General features: G+C 37.7%; 1 protein-coding gene across 1 annotated transcript; it reads left to right on the top strand.

Moving 5' to 3' along the window:
- The first annotated feature begins 963 nt into the window (after positions 1-963).
- LOC137090766 (uncharacterized) lies at positions 964-3374 on the top strand. Its single transcript, XM_067454717.1, has 3 exons — positions 964-1547; positions 2232-2361; positions 2453-3374. Exons 1-3 carry the CDS (start codon positions 964-966, stop codon positions 3206-3208), a joined length of 1470 nt encoding a protein of 489 aa, XP_067310818.1. The 3' UTR covers positions 3209-3374.
- The last annotated feature ends 12959 nt before the right edge of the window (positions 3375-16333 follow it).

The following is a 16333-nucleotide window of genomic DNA, read 5'->3' as shown; positions in this document are numbered from 1 at the left end:
TGAATATGCTGCATGCTGCTGAATCTGCATATTAGTGCTCTTTTCTGTCGTTGTTAATTACCTCGTAAACCTATACATAACCAGCAAAAGCAGCACAGCTTGAATCTCTTCCATACTCGTTATTAATTTTTTTTCACCATGTAAACGACCTGACCGATTACTTTTAAGTGTGTGTCCTTACATGACGTGACGGCGTCACGGCGCGCGCCGCGCTCATGTTGACAAGAGAGGAAAGTAAATTTTTCTGAGGGGTAAACTTTTTATTTCGTGAGTTATGAAGATAATGTTGGAGTAATGACACAACGTATATTGCCCCGGGCAGTTTTTACTTTAACTGCGCCTGACAGAAGATTTTTTTCTCTGGGATGATTATTACACTTTACAACAAATAGCTATAAATAATACTGTATTAGTCCTGGTGGCCGTTAAGAGTTGCTATGGCTACAGTTAACACATTCAGCTGCTGGAGAAAACAGCGGCGACATTTTTGATGCGGCAGACAAACTGCATGTGACAAAATGATTGCGATTGAAAGTCATCACATGTAAACATCAGATCGGTTTAGATAACGTCTCATGTAAACAGTCCTTTCAATCGGTACACTTAAAAATGATTACATGTCCTTCACTGATTTGGAGGAGCAGTCGCGTGCAGTCCTACATCACCGGACTAATAGACTCTATGCACGAACTTTGCTTACGTATTTCCGGTAGAATCTCAGACCGCGTCTTTACTTCCGCTTAGCTCATTCTACAGCGAAGTGTACTACCGGCAAAACTCATTCATAAAATTAGTTTGACAGCGATTTATAATTTAAGTATTATTTTATATTACACACACACACACACACACACATATAGTATAGTATAGTATAGTATAATATAGTATAGAATAGTACAGTATAGTATAGTATAGAATAGAATAGAATAGTACAGTATAGTATAGTATAGTTAAGCATTACTAATGGCTTCCAAAAAGTTTAAATATCAACGGCGTGAAGACAGTAGTTCGGCTGAACATTGTTGTGTCCCGTTATGTGTGGCCTCCTCAAAGTTTAACTCTGTACTGAGTTTCCACACATTTCCTGTGGACGAAGAAACACGCAGAAAGTGGATTCACAGTATTCGACGTGAGCGATTTAACATCACATCTCATACAAGGGTCTGTAGTCGTCACTTTATAAGTGGTGACCTGATCGAGCCATCGAAACCTAAAGCGCGTCGCATGCTGAGGAAGGGAGCTGTACCAACCTTATTTCAGTGGAACGGCTACTCCGTTGCTGAACCAAGGCGCACCGGGGTATGGCAAAGAAGGGAGGATTACACTCAAGTGGATGAGGATCCTCTGCCAATGGATGCTCAGCATCTGGAACATGATTATTGTTCAGTTCCAGAACCCGCGGCAGTTGATAACGCACTCACTCAAACTGAGGATCTCCGTAAAGAGGTGGATCGACTAATGAGACAGGTGGAGGAGTTGTCGGTCAATCAAAGGTTTTGTTTGGGGCGATTTGCTGCTTCCGATGATGATGTAAGGTTCTACACTAGGTACGATTTAAACCCCTATATTATATATATATATATATATATACATACATATTCATATATACACATATACATATATATATACATACACATATATATATATATACATACACATATATATATATATATATATATATACATACATATATATATATATATATATATATATATACATACACATATATATATATATACATACATACACATATATATATATACATACACATATATATATATACACATACACATATATATATATACACATACACATATATATATATATATGTATATACACATATAATATATATATACACATATACACATATATATATATATACATACACATATACATATATATACATATATATATACATATACATATATATACACATATACATATATATACACATATACATATATATATATATATATATATATATATATATATATATATATATATATATATATATATATATATATATACATATATACATATATATATATACACATATACATATATATACATATATACATATACATATACATACATATATATATATATATATATATATATAAATAAATAACACTAGTTTACGGTATCATTCTTACATATGTTTCAAGTAACTAATTTTAGTTTGTGATTTTATGATTTATATACATTTAAAACATGTCCTACATCTCATTTAGGTTTATGACTTACAGCCATTTAATGACTTTCTGGAAACTCATTGAACCTGCATCCCACAACATGATTCGTGTGTCAAGAGCAAGAGCAACTACAGTAAGGAGTGAACCTGTAACAACAAGCAGTGCATGGGTAAATAAAGAAATAGAAGAACAAAACTTAACTTTACATTTTAGTGGAAGCCTAGCCAACACATTATATGCAAACAGTGTTATTTTTACAGGGTCAGTCTCTGCAGCCCATTGATGAATTCTTCCTCTTCATGGTACACCTCTCAGTTGGCCTAACACAGCGGGATCTGGCCCATAGATTCAACATCCATCAGTCCACAGTTAGCCGAATTATTACAACCTGGGCCAATTTTTTGTACACCGTTCTTGGGTCTGTCCGCATCTGGATGTCAGAGGAGGAAGTCCAGGCTCATCTACCCAATGAGTTCCAGGACTACCCAGACACTCAAGTGGTGATCGACTGCACAGAGCTGCGCTGCCAAACTCCATCCTCTCTCCTGCTTCAAAGTGAAGTCTTCTCCACTTACAAGTCCCACTGCACCTTCAAGGGATTAATCGGCATGGCACCACATGGTACAATCACCTTTGTGTCATCCCTGTATGCAGGTTCTGTCAGTGACAAAGAGCTTTTTAAGCAGTCTGGGATTGTGTCTCTGTTGAAACCTGGAATGGCGATAATGGTCGACAAAGGTTTTCTTGTTGATGACTGCGTGTCATGCAAAGTCTACAGACCTGCTTACCTGTCGAAGCGGGAACAGATGTCGGCTGATGAGGTAAGGGAGACACAGTCCATAGCTCGGCTCAGGGTCCACGTTGAGCGTCTTATCCGCAGGGTGAAGCAACACAAGCTGTTCGACACAGTCATCCCTCTTTCCATCACAGGGAGCATCAACCAGCTGTACACAGTTGCTTGCCTCCTTGTAAATTACCAGAATGGCCCCTTAGTAAAAGCATGGGCAAAGGATTAAAGACGAGATAACATTGGTTGGGAATTAAATTTGGATTTATTTTTATCCAAATGTAAACATATAAATAGAATAACTTTTGTACAGTGTAGCCTGCAATGCAGGAATGTAAACATGTAAATAGAAATAACTTTGATAAACATTTCCTGTACAGTGATCTGTAAATAAAAAATAAAAAATTATACATTAAAACAATATTAAATGATTCTTTTTTTTTTTTCTTTTTTAGATCTGTAGGCATCTTGGCAGGTAAAAGTAAAAAAAGAAATGGTCAGCTTTCTCTCGAATGTTCTGAAACATTTTGATGTCTTTGTAGATGCGCTGGACCATCATGTCATCCTGTGCATAAACGACAAAATCACACCAGTCCATTCCCGAGATCAGCATTTGTCCTTGAACTTGCCAATAGTATGCGTGTTGTTGTTTCAGCTCTGGTGTGCCATTGTTAAATTTAAGGTAAGGACAGTCCACGTAACTTTTAACATTTGGACATTTGATTTCTAAAAGACCAAAAACATGTTGCTCTTTAGGGTCAAAAATAATCCCATCAGGAGAGGCCCCCAGCCAAGGTGCATCGGGATGAATTAAGAATCCACAAGGGTGGTAGTTTACTTCTCGCAGCAGACAGTATTCCTCAATTGCAGCAGATTCCATTTCAAGACCTCTCTTCATGTCTGCTGTCTGGCGAGTTCCCTTGCAGATTCTTTCAGCCAGATGTTCAGCTGAGCTCTGGCCACGCACATGACAAACTTCCCTGAAACGTGATGCTGTTACCCGGGGCTTTCGGACAGAGTGCCAATCAAGCGATCCACTCTGTTCTTTGGTGGCATGCTCTATCTTGTGTGCCATATCCAAAGTTACTGCTAGTGACCTCATGTGTGGTTGTCCATGTTCACTATGGACAAACAAACAAACAGAAGTGTCAAGGCTGTAATCAACTAGTGGCAGAGGTGGCGGTGTTGGGGCATCTTGATGGTGATTAATATTGCGTGTTGTTGCTGCTGGCTGCTGGTATGAGAGCACACTTCCATACTGAACTTTGCCAAAGGCAGAATCCACCAAAGGATCATCACGCGACATCCCGATAGTGGAGACCAAAGGGGCTACAGCACTGGCAAAGTCCTTATACGCCTCTGCTACTTGTAGGACTGAGAGGTCAGGCAGCTCACTGGTGACACCCTTGTAAAGGGTACTCCTGATATGAAAAAATAAAAGTATTAAGCAAAAAGTAAATTTTCTTAGTTTTAGTCAGTCTAATCTTTTATATCTTTCATTTTAAACTGAACATTTTTGATAACACTTTTCAATAAGTTTCATTTTATTTGACATTAGTTAACTACATTAGTAAACATGACATAATAATATGCTGCACTTATAAAGCATATATTTATCTTTGTTAATGTTAATTTCAACATTTACTAATACTTCATTAAACATTAAACATATCTTGTTAACATTAGTTAATGCAGTGTGAACTAACATAAACCATGAATAGCTGTATTTTTATTAAATAACATTAACAAAGATGAACAAATACAGTAACAAATGTAATGATCATGGTTAGTTCATGTTAGTTAATACAATAACTAATGTGAACTAATGAAACCTTATTGTAAAGTGTTTCCAACTTTTTAAATGTTTTAATTTATATTTATCTTCTTTAGTATGTGTTGGAGAATTTGACATGAATAGATGTTAGTTGTTTTATACTCCTTATGGGTATCTGCAATGCTTTATTCTAATAGTATAATATAGTTGCTGTAATAATAAAATATTTAAACAAAAAGCAATTTCACTTATTGTTTACACTTATTAAAGTGTAAATTCATGTAAAAAAAAAAAAAGAAGTAAAATACTACTTTGAAGATTTTTTGTGTTGTACCTTAACCCCTCAGCAAGCTTCCTCTCTTTGGGTCTTGCAGACAGAACCACCATTCTATTGACAGGACCAGGCTTGACTCCCTAAAAAACACACAGGGGCCATAATATTAAGAAAATCATTATTACAGCAAAATTTGGAAATTACTAGATTACAGTTTTCAACAGTCAACTCAGCACTTATTCACACAAATATTTACCTAAATAATGCTCTTTGTATTTATGACTTTATTTTATTTCCAGTAGTTCAGTTTTTATATAATTTGTATAAGCAAATTAAATTTAAATTACCATTGTTCTAGGTTTGTGCCAACTCTGCTCCGTTTCAGTACAGCTGTGAACTGGGGGAACTGCACTGATGCCAAGCTGTGAGTAGTGGGCTGTTTGGTAGAGTAGTGCAACAATGTGGTTGCACAGCGCTGTCCCAGCAACACAAGAACAACTGCTCTGTGACAGTATTACAGGACGAGAGTCCTTTAATGCAATCTGTGAATATAATTATATATAATTAAATTATACACAAACAAGGATTAGGAATTAACGGTATATGTAAATAGATTCTAAATATCCCCTACTGTAATTAAAAACTATCATTAAATTGAAGCACTTATGAACCCATTTACTGACTATGCCTGTCTTTGTACAGCTTTAGAACCCACAAACAACTTCTGTTTAAAACATGCATTTCATTTATAGTTCAGCTGTCTTTTGTGTCTTCCTACTCTCAATCTATGGGGCTTCTCTGACTTCCTCATCGACCTGAAACATGTCGCCCTCACGCTGATCTCTCCTGTGAACTGATCCTTACTGGAAACTGAAAAATTATTCTTAGTCAGTAACAATTTGTATGTACACTGCACAAAAAAGCACTTTAGGCATAAGGGAAAACAATATACGTAAAACGATGTTTAACTAAATTATATAAATAATACAAAGACCGGTATGACTCTGACTGGTCAGAAACGGAGACGCTAAGTTAGTCAGATTTAGCATGAAATGAGAGAATACTCACCCTCAAAGTTGTCGATGTAACTCGAAATATATAATTTAAAGCCCTTCTCCTTCTTACTGTTTGGTGTGACAGCTGACTGCCTCACAATACGATTAACGTCATTCACGGTAATCGCGGGAAGCTCTTGTAAACAACGAGTGTAATTTGCCATTATCTCCACCGAATTCTTCACACAGGCGCAGCACCGGAAGTAGATGGGCGGGCTGAGACAAAACGCGGAAGTGATCGTGCATAGAGTCTATCCCTGCGTCCCAATTCGCATACTATCCATCCTAAATAGTATTCGAAAATAGAATTAGTATGTCCCAAATCGTAGTATGTAGAAAAGAGTATTCCAAAGATTCCCGGATGGTTTACTATTTCCGGTCCGAATTCACAGTATGGATCGATGGGCACTCTAACGGCTGATATTGCCCACAACCCATTGCGAGTTGGACTAGGATTCGATTAGAACTACAAACGCGGATAAAAAGCGTTAAAAAAAACTACAAACATGACGGATGTGCGAGTTCGACGGTTAAGTAGAGAAGTTTAGATAAAGGGGTTTGAGTTACGAACTATCAATATTTAACCTGACAAAAATATATTTATTCAGTGTTGTCCACATTATATTTCACCTGCACAGCATTGAGAACTTTTGAAATGACACGTTTGGCCATTAACTTTTAAATGCATCATTATATTTAAACTGTAAATACATGAGGAGAGTCTCTGCATTAAAGACCCACAAAGCAGATCAACGAGCGGCTACATTTCTCTCCGATACGGTAGGAGATTAAACTGAATGTGGAGGATTTGAACTGTGACGATTCTGACGATGATTGACAGGGCAGATAAACGGTGATGGGATGCACGTAACTAAGCGACAGAGTCCGTTAAAGATGGCGAAGTAGTATGTCCCGAAGCTTGCATACTTTTCTGCTACACACTCAAAAGTATATACTTTTTCTACACAAAAAGAGTACATACTTTTAGGACGTAGTATAAGTAGGCGAATTGGGACGCAGTGTATTTGCCTAATCTTCTCGGAACTTTATCGCGGTCGAAACGCAGACAGCTGCAGGTCTGGGGGGGAGAAAAGTTCCTGTAAAAAAGTTCCTGGTACAAATTGTTCCGGGTAATTTTGGTGGAAACGGGGCTATATAGATTGATTACTGCAATCAAGAGAAAAAGATGTCCAATTTACAGTCACTCTCTTGTAATAAAACAGTGTTCAAAATGTTATATTTTTATGGAAAATATAAAACACTTTAGTGAGCCACTCTTTTGAATTTATTTGTGCTGTCTCTATTTCAAAGATAACTGATACATTTTGTGTTGAAACCAAGAAGTCAAGGTTTAGCATGGCATAAATAGTTCCTGCTGTTACGCAAATGCGAACAAGTTACCTCATACCGTTTAAAAGTGGCATAAATGACATTTGCAGGAGCTTCTAGGACGGCTAAGAATGTAATATAAAACTCCACAAGGAAACAATATGCTATATATTGTTGGTGGGTGGGGGTACTCTGGGTTCGGGCCAAATTCCGAGCCCGGAGCCTTCCCCCGGACAGCACGCCAAATACGCAAAATCTTTACTCTATTTAATTTGATGTGAACTAGTGAAATATTATAAAAGTATAAACACAAACACACAAAAATTCTTATAATTTATCTTTAAAACATTTATTATATATTTTCTTATACATGTTGTATTAAAATTTGCCAGTGAGTCCAGTGTTGAAATAGCTTTGAGGTAAAAACTGGTCATCACTCTTGTGGTCTGTTCTCTGGTGGACTTGTCTTGTATCCCTTCTCTGAGGGGAGTAGTTTAAACAGTTTATGTGCCGAGTTATATGAGCCCTTTTTGATGCTAGTTGCTTCCTGCGGGCATCAGGAGGTGTGTGCTGGTAAACAGTCATATGAGTAGAACAACAGGCTCAACACGCTGCCTTGTGGGGATCCTAAGCTGAGTGAAAGAGTGAAGAAGAGGTAGTTGCCCATCCTGACAGACTCCGGCTGGTGCACACAGAAAAATAGGGTGTCAAAATTGTACCTTAAGGGGTACAGCAGTTTGTCACTGGGGCAGTACCCTTAAAAGGACATCTTTGTACCGTTTTTTTACTCCTAAAAGGTGCATATTAGTACCTTTGAGTACAAATGCGTACCTTAAAGTCCCTGTAAAGGCAATTCTATGAAAAAATTCTAAACACATTATAAATGTTAGAAATGTATTGCTAAAACACATTGCAAAGATTGAACTGTGAAGTACTAAATTGTGGAGTTAGACCGTTAAACAGTTTTTCACCATTGCTGTCCTCCGGATTTTCTAGGTGGGGCTAAAACGGTGGCTCGATGACGCACTGCAGCCACTGAGGCTCATAACTAGAGCACATTCGCATCAGTTTGCCGCTCAATCGCGAGAACTCTTAGTTACTATAGCCTACAGTTTGCTAGCTAGCTATGCCTTTGTTTCCCGGAAATGCGTTGCCTGGATGTAGTCACTTACAAAACAGATCGGTGTCCTTATTTAAATATCCTAAAAACGATCATATCAAGAAGAGTTGGATTCATTTTATAAAGAGCCACTTTGATGGAGAGCTGAGGATCACCACCAACAACCGCCTCTGTAGTGATCATTTTACACAGGATAGTTTTATAAACTTTCGTCGGAGACAACTGGGATTCACTGATAATCCGCTGATACTGGTGAATGGGGCTGAACCGACTATCTCCCACTTTCATCCTCCTGTCCCGCCGACAGCCGGTGCCGACATCATCCGCAGTAACGTTACGTGCCCACCGATGAGTGTAAGTTTCCTTGTGTGCTTGTGTTATAATTACAGCTAACGTTATATTAGTCCACAGTAACTAAATCCTGCAACCCTCTAACGTGATTTTGTTTTGTATATAAGTTACATCAATATGATTCCTTAGACAAGTGATTTCAACAATTATATCTGTAAACCTGCATATACTGTATTATATCTGTAATATCTGTATTATATCTTTTAGTTTGATATGTGACTATAAAGTGGCAAAATACACTTTATTATATGTTATTTATTGCTAGCCTAACTTTATTTGGCTACATTTATAGTTACATAACTAGCTAAATTGCATAAAACGGGGAGGAAAAAAGCACGGACCATTCTGTTGTAGATCGAGGGGGATGATGTTGTTTATCGAAAATGTCAATGTCCTCTAACGCCGGTTAGGAGCAGGGCAGGAGCAGTGCGTATGGAGAGCGGGAGCCGCGCGCTGTTGTGCATTCACCCCGGCAGCGTTCGTCTCGCGCAGATGAACCGCGGCTCGTTCTCCTCCGACACTGTCATTCTCGTGCTTTGATGGGAAGCATATATGCTGTAAATGCCCGTTTTCCCCTCTGTCCCAAAAACACATGCATATAACATGTTGTATAGGTAGTTTGCATGATAAAAGAATATGCCTCTGGGTTTAATAATTTGTGTAATTATAAAGTGAGTATTATTAGTAAACGGTGTGAATGCTCCAATCTGTTAACATGGGCACCGAAAAAAACACTGCTTACGCCCTGCTAACTCGTGCAGATCACATACTTAATTTTGACTTTATAGGGTCTTTAAGGTACTACTATGAACCTTTTTTGTGGTAAAAATGGTACAAAGATGTCCTTTTAAGGGTACTGCCCCAGCGACAAGCTGTTGTACCCCTAAAGGTTCAATTCTGACACCCTATTTTTCTGTGTGTGTGTTTAGTCACTGTAACCACAGTCAGATGTAATAAAAAAAATGTTCTCGGGATGGAAAGGCCACTGTCAAAAATCAATGGATGTGACAGGGAGTTATCTGTTGCTCTCCATGTCTTACTCCGTGACCTGAAACAAATACAAATTAATTAGCATTATTTTTCTAAATACATTACATTTAGAGCAAGTTTAGGATGATATGAAAATACATTTGACTAAACAGTCTCTACTTTTAGTACCTTAAACCAGTCATGAAGCAGCATCTCCTCCAGAATAAGTCTCTGCTGTGGATCAGGCTGCAGAGAAGCACGGATCATCTGGCTGCATTCTGTACAAAAAGATGACAGACGTCGGATTATTAGCTCATACTGTACACTTTTATTGAATGATTTAGAATTTAGTATGTCCCTCTCGTTTCTTTTGTTTAAAAATAAAAATAAAGATCTCACCTTGTGACAAGTCAGGTTTGGACCAGTCGTTCTCACGGATCATGTGCAAGTCGTGGCCTGAGGGATAATACCCACACACCATTATAAACAAAAGGATTCCTAGTGACCACACTGTCGCCGGCTTTGCATGGTACCTGCCATCGGCCTCGTACTCTGGCGGACAGTTGACGTTTGTGCCTGGAAGGAGGTTTTGTATGACGTTTAATACATTACCACAGCATGCTGAGAATATATAGGATGTGTTTCAGTGAGCCAATTGACCCACTAGCAAAACGGTTCATAATGCATACCTTTGAAGGTCACATAGCCAGACTCTGTAATGAGCGCACCAGACCCGAAGTCAATCATTTTGATTTCCAAGGTGTCCTTGTTTATAAGGAGGTTCTCCAGTTTTATATCTCGATGGAATACGCCGCGCTCACAGCAAATGTTAGCGCCGTAAATGACCTGTCGCATGACCTGCCGTGCTGTTCCCTCATCGAGAATTCCTCCTTGTAACTTCATGAACCCAGACATGTCCATGTAAGCCAAGGGGTGCTCCAATACCATGAGGTAATGATCCGGGTCGTCCTGCCATTCAAGCAGTTTAATTATCTGCGGAACACTGGGGCCCTTATTTGCCATGAATGTCAGGCCGATCTCCATTGGGAGGCGTTTGGGATGACCAAGCTAAAATAAAGAACAAATGATGGTTAGATGGAGGTGCTTTTTCAGATTAATATGAATATAAGATTAATTATAAATTGAAAACAGTGAGTGAGAAGCGATAATAAAGAGAGCACAGTCTACTCACAACTGTGATATATGGCATATGTGGTGTCTTATCTGCAATTTTCACAGCCACCTAATTAACAAAACAAAGAATGAACAATTTGTATATGCACAGGGTTTATATTATTGCAGTCATGAATCGTAAATATGGAGTATTAAAAGTTAAAAAAGGTTAAGCAAAAAAAAAAGAAACCTTAAGGCCATCCTTGCTGCGAGTCCCAGCATACACAGAGCCCAATCCTCCTTTGCCCAGCATGTGTCCAAATTCATATCGCCAGCAAATGTGGCCTATTAAATGATAAGCAATTGTAAAAAGCAAAATAATTATTTAAAAAAAATGTATTTTATAATTTATAATCACATTTCCAAATTCTCATATATTTATTATTTTTTACCATTGTCCATCTCCTCCGTGCTGTCATCTTCAGCCGAAATAACTGGAGTGTCGACCTCCTGAGGTTGGAGGACGTCCTGCTCCAGCTGTTCCTCAGCAGCATTGAGGACTTCAGAAGCTTGAGCTTCTCCAATGTCATCGATCTCTACACCGTGTTGCAGAGAAGTCTGATCTAAAGTAGGGAATTCTAATAATTTGAAAAGAAATTAGATGCATAATATTAATAAAATGTTGCTTCTTCATTTAGGTTGATTTTTCACAAAAATAAACTTCTCTAAATAATGTAAATTAATTTGTTTTTTGAATTAAAGTGACACATAATAAAGCTTTGTATTCTCAACAACTGGGAATGTGTAGTTTATGTTTTAAATTATGCCAATAAACTTACCCATGTCCAGATCTTCCATGCTGTCATCTTCAGCTGAACTAACTGAAGAGTCAACATCCTGAGGTTGGAGGATGTCCTGCTCCAGCTGTTCCTCAGCAGAAGAGAGAACTTCAGAGGCTGGAGCTTCTTGAAGATCACACATCTCCACAATGTGCTGTAGAGAGTCCTGACCTAAAGTGGGGAATACCAATAATATAAACGAAATGTTGCAAATTTTTGAAAAGATTAACCATCTCCAAACTATGTAAATGTTTTTGTTTCTGAATTAAGCTATTCCCAACAAGGAATGTGGGATGTGTGAGTTTTGATGGCAATGACCGTACCCTTGTCCAGCTCTTTAATGCTGCCATCTTCAGGCAAACTAATTGGAGCGTCAGCGTCCTGAGGTTGGAGGACGTCCTGCTCCAGCTGTTCCTCAGTAGAAGAGAGGACTTCAGATGCCGGAGCTTCTTGATGATCACAGATCTCTACAATAGTGGTGTTCTGTAGAGTGTGATCTAAGGAGTGGAATATTAATAACATGAATCAAATATAAAATAATTATTTAAACAATGTGACTTTCTAAATTCAGTTTTCGTGATTAATATTGTTTTGGTAATGACACATAAAGATCCAGTGCTATTGAGATGTACTTTACTTATGTACTTAATTTGTACTTAACATTTTAGTTAAAGTTCTAGTAATCTAAAATCTTGAATTTGAATGAATTGGGTCAGTGATTAGCCTATTTATTATAAGAAAACAATATTTTATCACCATAGCCTGTGATTTACCATCAGTAATTTTCCGGTATGATCCTGCCTCACTCTGATACAACTCCTCGGCCTTCACCAGGTTGTATTTTCCAGTTCTTTTGCGAAAAGGTTGGAATTTAGAGCATCTCCAAAACCTCAATTTCTCCCCTCTCCCTTCACCAATCTCAAAAGCACCACTAGGCGTCTCATCGAGCCGATGCGGATGGTTCTCTGCCGTGGTGGTGCTGTATCTGAGCAGTACACAGGGTTGGTGTTCATGTTCATCCGCCACATAAGTCGCTTTCTTTCGTCGTGAACTTAGTTGTCCCATGATAAAACAGTTTTTCACTCTAAAATCAGAATAGGCTACTACACTTCAACCGACAAAATGAGCAAGTGAGTTTCAAGCCTTTACTATCAGGCGGAACGTTACATTCTATTCTGTGACATCACGGAATTAAGACCGCTTGCCCTGGTGAGTTTGAATGATAACACTCGATCATAATAATAGGAGTTTGTCGCTGATATACCTGATGGTTTTGGAGTCAAATACTTAAAATGCAATTGATAACCGTGTATCGGTCTATCTGATGTTAACTGATTTTCTGAGGAAGGCCTACAGTAGGATTACCAACATATCCATGCAGTCTATTCAATCAAGGTCTGATATAAAAAAAATAATGCCTGAAAATTAACAACATCTTAAAAGTTCACGAAAATGGTTAAAAGTAAACATTTTATATTATATAATCCTTACATTAGACCGCTTTTTGTAAGGACAATTTTCATAAAATGATTACAAAATAACCCTTCCAGAAATCATAAACGTCTGGAAGAGACGCCATTTCGGGGGGGGAAAACGTGAAAATCCCTTTATAGGCTACTTCTTTTCCCCCGCTGTACATTTAAGCTGACAAAGGAGTTGCAAATATGTTAACGTAGAAAAAAAGTATACACACAATAAACAGGCCTAAATGTGATCAAGAGGTATTTCGTCCAATCCAACACTAGAGGGCATCCTGGGATTTGCGAACTCAGGCAGTGTAATGTGACAGCAGTAGGCCTACAAGAAATAGCTAGTAAAGTCCAGTTTGTTTATTTTATTTATTTATTTATTGTGTGTGTGTGTGTGTGTGCGCGCGCGCGCGTGTGCGTGTGTGTTTCTTTGTTTAACCACCATTGGCATTTCACACCAATGTAAAAATAAAAAATTCTAAAGATAATTTTTTATCTAGACCTATGTTGAAATGTTTCAGGGTCAGAAAATAATCGGATATAACGGCAGAATGTCCGAATGTGTTGCACTACAGACACACAGTAGCAGAAATAACAAGACTTCTGCCTCTATTGGTGTGTTAAAAGGGGAAATAAAGGATGTTGTGTATCCTGGTCATAAAACAAATGAATACTCTGCAATCTTCTTCCTTTTTCCTTCTTCTATCCTCGTGAATTAAACCTTTATAGATGGAACGGCTGTGGTAAACATTGCAACTATTGTGATTTGTTTTAAGTCATATTAAAACAAATCAGCTATTACATCATCTCAGTTCGTGACCTGCTGGGTCATTAAAGACCACAAAATGGCCACACTGGCCCTCAGCCCATCTCATGCTGTTTATTTGTCCGTGAAATTCCGTTGAAGGAGCTCCCGTCCTAGGTAAACTTCTATAGGCTAGTTGTGAATGGGAGTCTACAGCAAATTGGATTTTTGTTAATTTCCATGACTTTCCAAACAGTAAAAAAATATATAGATTGATTACTGCAATCAAGAGAAAAAGATGTCCAATTTACAGTCAGTCTCTTGTAATAAAACAGTGTTCAAAATGTTATATTTTTATGGAAAATATAAACCACTTTAGTGAGCCACTCTTGTGAATTTATTTGTGCTGTCTCTATTTCAATGATATCTTATACATGTTGTGTTGAAACCAAGAAGTCAAGGTTTAGCATGGCATAAATAGTTCCTGCTGTTAAATAATAACCGGACTCCCCTGGACAGCGCAAATACGCATAATCTAAAAGTGAACTAGTGAAATATTATAAAAGTAGCCTATAAATTCACACAAAATTTCTTATAATTTATCTTAAAAACATTAAATATATATATTTTCTTATAGGCTACATGTTGTATTAAAATTTGCCAGTGAGTCCAGTGTTGAAATCATGGTTAAAATAGCTTTGAGGTAAAAACTGTTCTCTTTCATAGGTTCACTCGACGCTGCGAATGACGCATATTGGGATACTGTCTGGAGCCCTTATAGAATCACGCCAATTCATTGGCTGATCTCTAGCTCATCACCTTTGAGCGATACTGGCGCGCGTGCCATCTTCTCCCCAGATTTCTCTGCCTTGTGCCTTCACGAAGCGGTAGCATCGCACCGAGGGAGCTCGATGGGGGACTCTAGGAGTTGTTTCTCGGAGAGTACGGCGATTGACATAAACTGGTTTGTGACTGGATCAAATTATTTCTGAGGGAGTAAATGAGGATGAAATGGAGTTTGATGAATGGAATTTAGTAAGAAGTGGGAAAGGATGAGAAAAGAAGAAAGATGGGCGAAATGAAGGGAGTATGGCAGCAAGCCAATCCAGTAAACGGGGTTTAGAAGGAAACAGCTCTGATGAAGAATATAGGGTTGTTAAATTTAGAAAGGAAGATGAGCATGTTAATCTAAGTTCAATAGTGGTGTCTAGACTAGAGAATTGAAGGAAAAGGTAGGATACGTGGATATGGCTAAGATTTTGAGAGATGGAAGTTTGTTAGTAATATGTAAAACAGTAGATCAAAAAAACAAAGCTGTTCAAATCGACAGTATATGTAAGAAAAAAGTGAATGAAAGAAAAATTCTTGGTGAGGGAAGAATGAAACAGGGCGTGATAAACAGATATTACAATCGACGAAGATCTAGAAAAACTCAAACGAAGTATATCTGGAGGTGAAGTGAGTAGAATGAAAGGAGCTGAAAGGTTTTGGGGAATCAAAAATATATTGGGAAGATATTAATAAAAGACTGGAAGTGGTGGGAAAGCTATAGGAGGAGCAGGTGATAAGACAACTTGAATATTGTACAATGGCATGCAAGAAGTTTGCTAGCTAATGGGCAAGAGTTTAAAGGATTTATAAAAGGGCTTAAAAAGAAACCAGAAATCATGTGTGTTCAGGAGACCTGGCTCAAGCCAGTATTAGATTTTAGTATTAAAGGTTATAATGATATTCGGAGAGATAGGGAGGAGGATAGTTATATTTGTTTTGGTAAAAGAAGGAAATATTAAAGTTATTAATTTTTATAATCCTTGTAAAAGATTATCAATAGAGATAATGGATGAACTTATTGTACATTTAGAAGGAAAAATTGTATGTTGTGGAGATTTTAATGCCCATAGCACATTGTGGGATAATTGTAATGATGGGATTGGGAAAGTGATTGAAGGAGATAAAAGATCTGGTATGTTTAAATGATGGAAGGGGGACGAGGATTAATGTCAGAACAGGTAAAGAGTCAGCCATTGATCTTACACTGGTTTCAAATTCACTTGCAGGTGTATGTTTATGGGAAGTCTTTAGAGGAATTACTGTAGGAAGTGATCATTACCCTATAATAGTTGAAGTAAATTTAAGTATAGAAGAATGTGATACAGAAGGAGTGGATAGATGGTTATTTGAAAAGGCAGATTGGGAGAAATTTAAATATATTAGTGAACAAGAATAAAAAAAAATTGAGATTAAAGAAGATATTGATCATGTTAATAGTGCTGTTTGTAATGCAATAATATTAGCAGCAATTCAGACTATCCCGAA

Source organism: Pseudorasbora parva, chromosome 10, assembly GCF_024679245.1.
Source record: "Pseudorasbora parva isolate DD20220531a chromosome 10, ASM2467924v1, whole genome shotgun sequence".
In the NCBI taxonomy this organism is placed as follows: Eukaryota; Metazoa; Chordata; class Actinopteri; order Cypriniformes; family Gobionidae; genus Pseudorasbora; species Pseudorasbora parva.
The sequence above is the reverse complement of the archived record's forward strand: the minus strand, read 5'-3'. Positions and strand labels throughout refer to the sequence as shown.

Coding starts and splice junctions, on each gene's coding strand:
- LOC137090766 (XM_067454717.1), top strand. CDS start 964: ATGGCTTCCAAAAAGTTTAAATATCAACGGCGTGAAGACAGTAGTTCG. Junction 1,548..2,231: donor GATGTAAGGTTCTACACTAG/GTACGATTTAAA, acceptor CATCTCATTTAG/GTTTATGACTTACAGCCATT. Junction 2,362..2,452: donor TAACAACAAGCAGTGCATGG/GTAAATAAAGAA, acceptor TTATTTTTACAG/GGTCAGTCTCTGCAGCCCAT.